The sequence below is a fragment of the Gymnoscopelus braueri genome, assembly GCF_963280865.1.
Source record: "Gymnoscopelus braueri genome assembly, chromosome: 17".
Lineage (NCBI taxonomy): Eukaryota > Metazoa > Chordata > Actinopteri > Myctophiformes > Myctophidae > Gymnoscopelus > Gymnoscopelus braueri.
The window spans coordinates 37,890,177-37,902,664 of record NC_137617.1 but is presented as its reverse complement, the minus strand read 5'-3'; the positions used below and the strand labels follow the sequence as shown (position 1 = coordinate 37,902,664).

The 12,488-nt window shown below is 46.3% G+C and overlaps 1 protein-coding gene across 3 annotated transcripts in view; it reads left to right on the top strand.

The window, feature by feature from the left end:
• ctbp2l (C-terminal binding protein 2, like) overlaps positions 1-12,488 on the top strand; it is a 158,831-nt gene that overhangs the window by 98,352 nt on the left and 47,991 nt on the right. Inside the window, exon 1 of one of the 3 annotated variants that reach the window (XM_080454244.1) lies at positions 12,062-12,222. The exons of the other annotated variants lie outside the window; for them this stretch is intronic. Coding sequence (XP_080310370.1) covers positions 12,201-12,222 — 22 coding nt within the window. The 5' untranslated portion in view covers positions 12,062-12,200. Of the gene's footprint in view, positions 1-12,061; positions 12,223-12,488 lie in introns of those variants that run through there. 3 annotated transcript variants of the gene reach the window in all.

The following is a 12,488-nucleotide window of genomic DNA, read 5'->3' as shown; positions in this document are numbered from 1 at the left end:
GCAGGGGACCTCAGAACGTCTCCCTCCATGTGAGGAATGCTTTTAATGGGTAGGGAAAAAACAGAGATCCGCGGGAGAAGCTTGGCTCTGTTCTGCCCCTTTTTGGTGTCGTCAGGACATTTTAGTCATATTTTAGTCATATTCACCATTCAGTCATTTAACCATCTTTTGCGTGTTTGTCTAATGAGGGAGCCGGAATGCTGTGTCCCTGAAGTACAGGGTTAAAGTGCTACGATGCATAACGATGCGACGCATTGTGAGCTTGTAGATCTGCTATTTTTACAAAGATCTTTAGACATTACATACATTTGAAAACTTGTAAAATGGGACATTCTGCATAATGAGTATATTTTTATACCAATACTTTTGTACTTTTACTCAAGTAAATTTTGTTATTCCGGACTTTTACTTGTGACAGAGTATTTCTACATTGCAGTATTGATACTTTTCCTTAAGTAAAACATGTGAGTACTTTTTCCACCACTGTGCGTGACATTCAAAGGGTGATAATCTCGCCTTCCCGAACAAGCTCTCTGTCATAGCTCATAACAGTAGAACATGTAGCTCGTGCAGCAGGAAACCCAGTAGGAAAGTTGGATTGCAGCTTTGAAAAACAGCCTCCAATGGAGAGGCTAAAGATAATGAATAAATGAACCCACGAGAGACTGCATTTCCCTTTTTTCTTTTTGCACGCTGTACATGGTAATAACACCAGTACGGTTCAATAATATCTGGGCAAGCAGCTAAGAGTTGACCCCTGTTTGCCCCTCGTTCTTATTGCCCATTATGTTATTACGACTACCCCTGTACTGGTTGCAGTCATTACAGTCCATTTTCCATCTTTCCCAGTCTCTATCGCAGCATAGACAATTACCCTGAAATCCTTTTAACCCTTTGAGACCGGGAACGCATCTGTGTGTCATTTTTAAGATTCCTTTGGGCTATTTAAAAATAGCAGATATACAAGCTCATAGCGCGGCACTTGGTGCCGCGCTATGAGCTTGTATATCTGCTATTTTTGAGAAATCGTGAAAATTTGTGCAAATCTTTGAATATATATTCTTAAAAGCGAACATTTGTAAAAAAAAAAATCCAGGGACCTCCAGGAATATATTCAAAGATTTGCACAAATATGTCAGTGGTTCTCAAACTTTTTCATGTCAAGGACCCCCAAAATGATATGTATTTGGCCGCGGACCCCTATCTCAAAATATTTTGTTCCAGGGACCCCCAGAAGCAAAGATTTGAGTTACAAATGTTCGCTTTAAAAAGTATATACATATTCAAAGATTTGCACACATTTTCACGATTTCTCCTAAAATAGCAGATCTACAAGCTCATAGCGCGGCACTCGGTGCCGCGCTATGAGCTTGTAGATCTGCTATTTTTTTGAATAGCCAAAGAAATCTAAAAAATGACACAGATGCGTTCCTGGTCTTAATGGGTTAAGCATATTCCCAAAGCCATCCGGTCACCAAATGTGCCAAAGGGTTTTTACTGGCTCACCCTCTAGGAAAAACTATTCTCAAGCGATTATGATTGACAGTTGAGAAGGGGTGGGGGGGGGGGAGCTGCTCGTGTCATTTTCCCTAAGAATAGAAGTCATTTGGCTTCCAGGAAGTCATTTTGAGGCTCTGCAGGCGTCCTTTAGTTAAACCGAAGAACATCCCACTTACTTTGAAGATAATCGCTTTGTTTTTTTAACAGTTTGTTTATTAATTGTACTTTTTTTAAACAAGAAATGTAACTGTAAAGATATTACATGAAAAACAACAGGAAAAGACAAAACAACTTGGCAATAGGCATGACAGCAACCAAATACAAATGATTTAAAAATTAAATTAAATCAAATTAGTACAAATGAAACCTCACAAACAAAATTGAAGCGTATAAAATCAAACAAAATTATCCCACAGGATAGGAAGTACACGGGACATCACAACAACAAATCAAGCCAATACAGATCTATTCTGATCTGTATTGGCTTGTAACAAGAATAGCAAATCACCAGTGGTGGAAAAAGTACTCAGCTATTTTACTGAAGTAAACGTATCAATACTGCAATGTAGAAATACTCTGTTACAAGTAAAATTCCGGAATTCAAAATGTACTTGAGTAAAAGTACAATATTGATATGAGAGAGATGAGACAGAGAGATGTGGTGGAGTAGAAGTAAAAGTACTATAAATTGGAAGTACTCCAGTAAAGTAAAAATACCTCAAAATTGTACAAACAGTATTTGCGTACAGTACTTGGTTACTTTACACCACTGTCATTTTCCAGAGTCAGCCTTTGAAGGTAATTGGGGTTTTAGCTGAGTGGAGTGCATCGACTGCAGGAAGTGAGTAGAATAGAGGAAAGACTTAAAGTTGAGTCTCAGGTGTACCAGGTGTGGATCGTGTGACCGAACCGCTATACCTCCAATTTCAGCCGCGAGGGGATGCGGAGGGGATTTGGGGGCGGAGTCTGAGCCATCACAGGAAGTGTGACATATCATCTTTCTAGGTTTAGGAGGGAGGGGGGTCGGACAAGAAGGAGGAGGGAGTACGGGGGCATCATTTGCGATGATGAAAACGGCCGTAACTCTTCTTTTAGCGGGCGTGAACTTAGCATGCGCGTGGCTTTAGAGAGGGGGCTGTAACCGGATGCCTCAAAGTGTCTAAAGGGCTGACTCCTCGCTGACAGGACCCCGAGACCCCGGTCTATTTATCATAATGGACCACAGCTGGCCTCCTCGCCAGAGCCGACGGGTTAATAGCCATGTGACGGGTTGCGGTGGGAAGGGGGGAGGGCCTTTTGTGTGTGTGTGTGTGTGCGTGTGCGTGTGCGTGTGGGGTTGCCAGATTCAGTGAGAGACACAAGCAACCAGGTCTAGGAAAACATGCCCAAAAGAAGCGAAGTGGGCCACATGAGCACTTTAAACCTAATCATCGGCTATTTGAAAATAGCAGATCGACAAGCTCACAACGCGTCGCGAGCTTGTAGATCTGCTATTTTCAAATAAAATCTTGGGGGGGGGGGGATTATAATAAGCAGACCTGGCAACACTGTGTGTGTGTGTGTGTGTGTGTGTGTGTGTGTGTGTGTGTGTGTGTGTGTGTGTGTGTGTGTGTGTGTGTGTGTGTGTGTGTGTGTGTGTGTGTGTGTGTGTGTGTGTGTGTGTGTGTGTGTGTGTGTGTGTGTGTGTGTGTGTCGCCTAAACTATACGGTGTGGCATGCAGGCAGGGGCCACACATTGGGGCGGACCGTGTGCCGCGTCCCCATTCTCTGTGCCAGGCCAGATGGCTCCTGTCACCGAGCAGAACAGAGCGCGGGGGGTGAGAGGGGTGGAGTGGATAGAGTCCCTCTCCTCCGCTAGCCAAGTGGCCCATCCCCAGAGCCCCGCACATCTGGAGCCCACCTGCAGAGAGTCCACCCCTCCCTTCTTCTCTCTCTCCATCCATCCTCTCCGTCCCTCACACTTATTACACCCCCCCCTTTTTTTTTTCTCTCTCTCTCTCTCTCTCTCTCTCTCTGTCATTCCTTCTGTGCTGCTCTCCAGTGGTGTAAAGTAACTAAGTACATGTACTCAAGTACAATTATGAGGGTTTTTATTTTTACTTTACTGGAGTATTTCCAATTTTCAGTACTTTTACTTCTCAGAGGCAAATATTGTACTTTTACTCCACTGCAATGATTTGAAAACTTTAGTTTTACTAGTTACTTTGCAATTATCAATTATTATATTATAAAACATACATTAACCACTTTAGCCCTATGTCATACGTAGGCTGTTTGCAAATAGCCAATCTACAAGCTCACAACGCGTCGCATCGCGACATGTTGTGAGCTTGTAGATCTGCTATTTTCAAACATTTTAGTACTTTTACTTTTGGTACTTTAAGTACATTTTGATATCAATACTTTTGTACTTTTACTCAAGTAAACATTTTTATTCCGGAATTTTACTTGTAAAGGAGTATTTCGACATTGCAGTATTGACACTTTTACTCAAGTGAAATATCGGAGTACTTTTTCCACCACTGCTGCTCTTCACTCGCTCTCTTTATTTTTCCAGAGAGAAAAAGAAGGCGGGGGTGGGGGGCTGGGGGGGGGGGGGTTGTTTGTCCAGGCTTGTGATTTGTGGCAGTAATACCCATATTTCAGCAAGTTTAGTCCCCCCCTCCTCTTCCCCCCAGTAAGGGGGAGGAGGAGTGGGTTTAGGGTAGGTGGGTGGAAGAAGTACTGCCTGTGAAGTATGGTTTTATTTTTAACGACTGCTGCACCCCAGCCTCTCTCTGAGGAGAGGAGAGGAGAGGAGGGATGCAAAGCTCTTGTTTTGTTTGTTTGCTTCATTTCTACCCCCCCGGCTCCCCTCACCCACCACCAAGTATGTTCAAATTCTTGTTTCTTTAACCCATTAAGACCTGAGGATCCGATTCTACAATATGTCTTCTAAATCCCCCATCTCAAAATATTTTGTTCCAGGGACCCCCAGAAGCAAAGATTTGAGTTACAAATGTTCGCTTTAAAGATTTGTGCACATTTTTCTTGATTTTTCAAAAATAGCAGATCTACAAGCTCTAGTGCGCTGCTCGGTGCTGCGCTATGAGCTTGTATATCTGCTATTTTTGAATAGCCAAAGTATAGAATAACAGTTTATAAGTGGTTACACAGATATGCGTTCCCGGTTTAAATGGGTTAATCGCTGGTGTGCTGGTCCCGATCCACTGTGTGTGTGTGTGTGTGTGTGTGTGTGTGTGTGTGTGTGTGTGTGTGTGTGTGTGTGTGTGTGTGTGTGTGTGTGTGTGTGTGTGTGTGTGTGTGTGTGTGTGTGTGTGTGTGTGTGTGTGTGTGTGTGTGTGTGTGTGTGTGTGTGTGTGTGTGTGTGTGTGTGTGTGTGTGTGTGTGGGTGGGGAGGGGGGGTCATTTATCCCTTAATAAAGGCTGCCTCCTGTGGGCCATTCGCTTCCCCTCGATAGGATGTAGCCCTTTTCTTTTCTCTCTTTCTCAATCTCTCTCTCTCTCCCTCAGTTCAATTCAGTTCAGTTCAAAGGGGCTTTATTGGCAGGAGAAAACATAAGTTTACATTGCCAAAGCAAGTGTCTCAATCTCTCTCTGTCACCCACTCTATCACTCTCTGTGTCTATAAACTCATCATCCCTCCATCTTTTCACCAGCCCCCCTGCCTTTGCTATATAGTCTGTGGGGAACGTGTGGAGACGTGGGAGGAGGAGAGAGAGAGAGAGGAGGGGAGGTAGAGAAAACAAAAGCACAGAGGCCGTGTTGACTCAGGGTTGTTATCTGGATTCTGGACTGCTGCTGGGGGGGGTTCTGCTGTGTGCGTGCGTGCTTGCGCGCGTGTGTGTGTGTGTGTGTGTGTGTGTGTGTGCGTGTTTGTGTGTACTTGTTACTTATGTGGGCAAAAATGTCCCCACAGGTATAGTAGAATTTCAGAAATAAAGATTGTGAGGACCTGGTCCTCACCCAAATGTTGTTTTGTTTTATGGTTATCAAACAAAAGGGAGGAGGGCGCACAACAGTATGGATGAGGTGCTGCTGACCTTGGTAAATAAGTATAAAAGTAAAGAAAAGGCAGCACACTCGTAGCCACGATGCAGGATTTATTTGAATGAACAACCAACGTTTTCGAGCAAGGTCTTCTTCAGGGAACAACGATTGTTTTATGGCTATAAAAATGTTAGACTTAGCCTTGATTTATACTTAGTTGTGCAATTATGACAACGCGTTGTGAGACTGTTTTTGGTGTCTGACACAGGCACGCTATTAAACTCGTAAAAGTGTTAATTTATAAAATGTACGTGCTAAATCTGTTGATGTCCTCACAAGTATAATAATACAGGTGTGTGTGTGCGTGCGTGCGTGCTAGTTTTAAGAGTTATTTACCCTGGCTGCTCCTGCCAGTGCAGGTGGCTCTGGCCGCATCGAACCTGGGCCTCCTAAATAAATATTCACTGTGGGGAACTCTCTGACTTGCGTCACGCACACCTTAACAAAAACTCAACTACTCCCTCCATCTCTATGTTGAGCTAGGAGGAATGTCCAGTATAGTCCCACACTGAGGGGTAGCGGCCATCTTGACCCCGACAACCCCGGCACAGAAGTTCAATGGAGAAGAAGAAAGGGCATCGAGGCAGCTTTGTGGCTGTTTTTTTTTAAAGGCGGGTGGGGGGTTGGTAGAGATAAGCGCTTTAGTCAGGCCTAAGTCTATTATCAGCCAAAGGTGTGCGCACTGTATCTATGGCTGTTACTGTAGCTGAAGACTTATCTATAAGGAGTGATGTATCAGGAATAGGGAAACAAGCCTTCTCTCCTGACATTTCAAGCGTGGAGAAGCTGACGGCATGTCTCCTCTGATGTTTTAACGCCGGAGCCTGGTTGTTGTGCGGCGAACAAACATGACCTTTTGCCTAAAGATTATGCTCCATTATTCATATCAGTGTGTGTGTGTGTGTGTGTGTGTGTGTGTGTGTGTGTGTGTGTGTGTGACATGCAGCTTCGGGAGATCCTCGTCTGTAAAAGAAATATGCGGCTCAAAAACAAGGATCAGATCTAACACACACACACACACACCCCTGCTTAGTTCTTGGTCCACACCCTTGCCAGATGGTTGACTTGTGTACTGGCACTGTTTTCACTGTGCTGGGCTTCGCAGAAAAAACTGGCTAAGCCGATATAAACAGTGGTAGCCTTAGCTAGCGCTTCTGAAACTCGAATCCTGAGGCTCCCTTGGCAACCGTTGGCCCCGATCCCCACGATGACGACGGCCGCCCCTGGAAAACAGTTCTCCGTCGTTAAAAGACCCGATCTCAAGAAGAAGCAGGTTGGGCCACTAGAGGCCATTCACTTTTCTTTTCTTTTCCCCCCACCCTCCCTCTCTCCCAGAAATCCCTTTAAGTGCTTTAGAGGGATTTAAAGGGGAGCTCTGCATTCAACGTCGTTCTCCTCGCTTGGCCCGAGTTCCACCCGGTTACAGGAAACGGCACTTACTGTATAATTAGGCCGGTTAAAGAAGTGGGCTTCGTCATCAACGGCAAATCCGCATGGACACTAAGTAAGGAGGCCCTCTTTGTGAGGTCTTTCTGCCCAGAGAGAGCGTGACCGTGTGTGTGGCTGTTGATGTCTGACTGTGCCAGAGGTCAGCGGCTTGAAAGACCAGCCGGCCTCAAGCCACAGGGGGGAGAAGTGGTGTTTATAGGACCCCCCCCCCCCCCCCCCCATGAGAAATAGATTAATTGGATAGTAGTCAATTCAGACAAGACAACCGTCAGACCACTTTCCACCTGCTGTTGTCCCTGTTTTGAATGGGCATTATTTTATCTTTTTCAAAAATACACCACGTTGAGCTTGTATCTGCTATATTCGCTATTCATCGTATGACGAAGTATATAATAGAGTTTAAGTGATTAATAGACTTTTATGTATATGCGTACAGTGTAGTATATATTGTAGTATATTTAACAGGAAAGAAAAAATGTTGTATACCTTTGTTGCATGACCATGTATTCGAGCACCTTTGTATTGTCGTGGAATTCTGGATCAATCAGCAATCAATAAGGCACATAGGCGTCGAGACAATATTCTAGGTGGTGATGATTATGCTTTATGTATATGATATCATGGTCAGAAGTACATTAACACTCATGTCAGTGGTACGGTAGTTCTTCCTCGAGCACAGGGCAGAGATCATAGTTATACTGTAGCTGCTTGAAGGACAAACTGAACCATAACAAGATAGGCTGTACCAAAATAGGGATGCCACAATCTGACCTTGAGCCAATTCGAATATTCGACAGCCCTGGCGAATATTATTCGATTATTCGACGGCACCGTAACCCCCCCCCCAATTATTAAAAAAAAAAAAAAAAAAAAAAAAAAACTTTTTTTTTTTTTTTTTTTTTTAGGATGCAGGCCACCGGGAATAGTCCCGGTCCTTCCGACGGCCAATCCGGCCCTGAGTGTGTGGCTGCAGCAGCACTCTGAGTCTGCACAGACAGCGCAGCTGGCTTCCTCCACTTTACAGTAAAACAAACTGTGGCCATTTACAATTATTAAGACTATAATATTACTATTATTAGTATTAGCATATATTTTGATTGAAACTAAGGCATAAAGAACTTTAAAAAAAAAAAAAAAAAAAAAAATTAAAAAAAATTAATTTTTTTTTTTTATTAAAATCGAATTTTTAAAATCATATTCGATTATGGAGACTGTAACGAATATTCGAAAATTCGAATAATCGGTGGCATCCCTATACCAAAACGATAGCTAATTAGGCCTAGTGGAGACATTTAGGCTCTTACAAGCTGTCAAGTATCATAATGTATTGTAGAACTATTATAAGTGATGGTAAAGGTTAGATACAAGCAGCCATACAACTTCTTCCTCAGTATCCATAACACTCTTATGTGTAATTCCCATCCCATCCATGCGTGTGTCATCACGTGTGCACTTGTGCGTTGCATTGCACACACATGCTCGTCGTCGTATAGTGCGTGCGCCTGAAGGCGTCGGTCGGAGGGCCGCGGGGCGAACAGTAGCAGCAGCAGATGCATGCCTGGTGGAGTATAACTGGCTGGTGCAGGGCCCAAGTCTGACTGCTTGCTCCTCCTACATCTGAGAGAAGAGAAGACCCCGCTGTGCCGATCTGTTCTCATTAGTGTTTACTCGCTTCCCTTCAAAGTGCACTAACATGCAAGGACAAGCACATCAACCACCCCGCCCCACACCCTGCCCCGTTTATGAGTCATCATCAGCGGATTGGATGACAGTCTTATCGGGCGCTGACTGACTGACAGCCTTGGCACGGCAGCGGTGGGATGGGGTGGAAGAAGTACTCGGATATTTTACTTAAGTAAAAGTAGCAATACCGCAATGTAAAAAATACTCTGTTACAAGTAAAAGGCCTGTGTTAAAAATTTTACTTGAGTAAAAGTACTAAAGTATTGGCTTCAAAATATACTTAAAGTACCAAAAGTAAAAGTACTAAAATATTTGAAAATAGCAGATCTACAAGCTCACAACGCGTCGCGATGCGATGTGTTGTGAGCTTGTAGATCGGCTATTTTCAAATAGCCTACGTATGAAATAGGGCTAAAGTGGTTAACGTGTGTTTTATAATGTAATAATGTATATCTGCAAAGTAACTAGTAACTAAAGTTTTCATATAATTGTAGTGGAGTAAAAGTACAATATTTGTCTCTGAGATGTAGTGGAGTAGAAGTAAAAGTTGTGAAAATCGGAATTACTCCACTAAAGTAAAAAATACCCCAAAATTGTACTGAAGTACAGTACTTGAGTAAATGTACTTGGTTACTTTACACCACTGCTTATTGGCGCTGACTGACAGCCTTGGCACAGCGGCGGGATGGGGGTGGAGGTGGAGGTGGTGTCACCTGTGATCAGATGTTTTGTAATAAGTGTCAGTATATACCTGACAGCGCAGGGCCGGATCCAGCACTTTATTGTTTGACTGCTGCGCGAGCGTGGGGGGGGGGCCGTTCATTCTCCTGTCCGAGGTCACGCTGGCGTTCTTCTTTAGCCCCCCCCCCCCCCCCCCCCCCCCCACCTTATACACCGCTGTCCTTCACTGCTAGATCCCCTGACCTTGCCGAGTCAGTCTGTCTTCCTCTAAGAGGCCAGTGAGCTGCTGCCACCATGCTCCTCTGGTATTAACATATTGCTGCCTGTCAGCGTCTGCTCTCCACTGCAGAAACCCCCTCCTAATGTTATTAAAGAGGAGCACGACATCAGAAGGGGCAGCTGTATCCCCGCACTCCATCAAGAGTGTCCATTTTGTCCGTGTGTGTGTGTGTGTGTGTGTGTGTGTGTGTGTGTGTGTGTGTGTGTGAGTGTGAGTGCGTGTGCATGCGTGGGTGCGTTTTGAGTGTGTGTGTGTGTATATATACGGCTGGTGCAGCCAGGCGACTGACTGACTGCCTGCCTTGCCTGGCAGGATGTGGGGGCTGTCATCTTGATGGTCACGCTTACTACAGATGTGTGTGTGTGTGTGTGTGTGTGTGTGTGTGTGTGTGTGTGTGTGTGTGGGGGGGGGGGCGTGGCGTGTCACGGAAGGCTGACACGCCACGTCTCGGCCCGCCGGGCTCCATATATACCTGCTGGGTAGTCAGTCACCTACTAGAAAACAGACTAGATGCATGAAAAAGTACGCCAAAAAAAGAGGTGGCTTCACACACCAGGAGAGCAAAGCTCTGTTAACTCTGAGCTGTGTACAAATGGAACCAAATGGACCCTTACGGGTCCATTTGGTTCCATTTGTACACAGCTCAGAGTTGCATGAACACAGGGTGATTTTTCCAGTGTGTGTACACCCACCCACTGAGTGGCCCCTAACTGCTGGTGCTGTTCCACCTTTCCACTTTGCTGTCTGTGATAATCGGTTTGGCCGTGTGACGGCACCCGGGCTCTTTGTCTATTGGTTGCGCTTGTCAATGCAGACAGTGAAGAGGAGTGTGTGTGTGTGCGTGTGTGTGTGTGTGTAATGCGTGCATTGCTGTGCTCTGAGGCAAGCCACACTGCAGAGTGGCCGGGGGAGGCTCTTTCTCTCTCCGAATGCATTGTTTTCCCCCCCCCCCCCTGCACCGCCTGTCCTCGCAGATATTCAACAGAGCTGTCTGTCAGTTTCCTCTCCTCTCCTCTCCTCTCCTCTCCTCTCCTCAGTGAACTTAACATGTGGGGCTGTACTGCCTGTGACGACTTCCCCCGACGGTGTCAAAAAAAAAAAAACGCCGGCTGTGCAGCTGTAATGTTATTGCTGGAGCCGCTTGAATGTTACATTGTTCCGCTGGTTCGACAACATGTGCATCTGTGCACTTGTGCGTGTGCGCGTGTGTGTGTGAGTGTGCATGCCCTGTGTGCGAAGGAAGTGAGTGTGAATGTGCTCATGTCACTATTCCAATCTCTTCCTGGTAAAACTCGCAAAATACTGTGGTGGTGGGGGGGTGGTGGGGTGTGTGTGTGTGTGTGTGTGTGTGGCGCTGGGGGTCTAGTAGATGAAAGTGGAAAAGCATGAGGAGGAAGCTGAATAATTGGGAGGGAGAGAGAGAGTGAGTGAGAGAGAGAAAGAGAGAGAGAGGAAAAAAGGGCAGGCGTTCTTAAAACACAGTGGAGGCCAGATCAGAAATAAAACATAAAAAAGAAGAGAAGGAGGTGGGGAAAAAAAGGGAGGAGGGAACGTGTGTGTGTGTGTATACGTGCGTGCACGTGTGTGTGTTTGTGCAGAGCGCTGTGTGAAGTGAAACGCAGGGAGTAAATCGTGCGAAACCCGGAGCTCGACTAGACATATCAGGACTGGCACTTCTTCTGAACGAGAAAAAAACAACAACCCAGGATTCCTTCTCCTCCTCCGCTTTGAGCGACAGATCTCTCTCTCTTCTGCTCTTCCTGCTCTTATTAGAGCCGCGGAGAGACAAAGGCAGCGGAGAAAAGAGAGATAAGGAAAAGGAGAGACAGAGAGAGAGAGAGAGGACAGAGAGGGAGGGAGGGAGGGAGGGGGGGCTGACTGGTCCGATGTTGCACAGCTGACACCAGAGGAAGCGGCGGAGAGACTTTCCAGCCCTCATCATCATCATCATCCTTGTTGCGCCCCCCCCCCTCCTCCTCCTCCCCCCCACCGCTGCCTTTTCTTCATAGAGGAAAAAAAAAAACAAGGGACAAAAGCCATTCCTCCATCTGATCGCCGGGCGTCTCCGTGTGCAAGTGAGCGAGCGAGCGAGTGTGACTGTGCGTAAAGGAAGTCGCACGGGTCTATATTTTTTTCCCTGTCTTCCCTCTGAGCCCTCAAACGGACCGAGGAGGGGGCTGGACGAGGGGGGGAGGCTGTGTGGAGATGATGCAGCCGGGGGTTGTTCAGTGAGCGCTGCTCGTGTCCTGTGAAGAAGAAGAAGAAAAAACAAAACATTTCCAGCCCCCCCTTTCCCTTGACCGGGACCGGCACTGAGGGGAGCAACTGGAAGGTGGGGGGGAGGAGGTGGAGGGAGGTCAGAGGAAGCGCGAGGAGAAGAGAGGGGGGGTGGGGAGGGGGGGCTGTTTGGGGTAGATTCCCCCCAGCGGACTATTGCGGACTATCCTCCTTCACTTGTGTTTTTTTTTTTTCTTCTATTTTGTGTCTTGCCCTTCACCTCGCCACCGCGGTCGTCCGTTTTCGCGGGCTGCTATGCGCAGCCGCTGACGCCGAAAGAATGTGGAGACAACATTTTCCAGGCAAGGAGCATGTTTCCTGTTTTCCCTTTTTCTGGATGTCTAATAAAGTCTGGCGTGTGTGTGTGTGTGTGTGTGTGTGTGTGTGTGTGTGTGGGGAGGGGGGGTGGCAGGGGCAGGGAGAAGTGTTGCGTGTGAGTGTGTGTGTGCGTGCGCGCCAAACCACGTTCTCACATTGACGTCCGTCCGTCTCTCTCTCTCTCTCTTGGAAGGGGAGCGAGTTACGCGCAGATTTGCGCGCACGTAAATCTGCGCGTACCTCGTCTTCC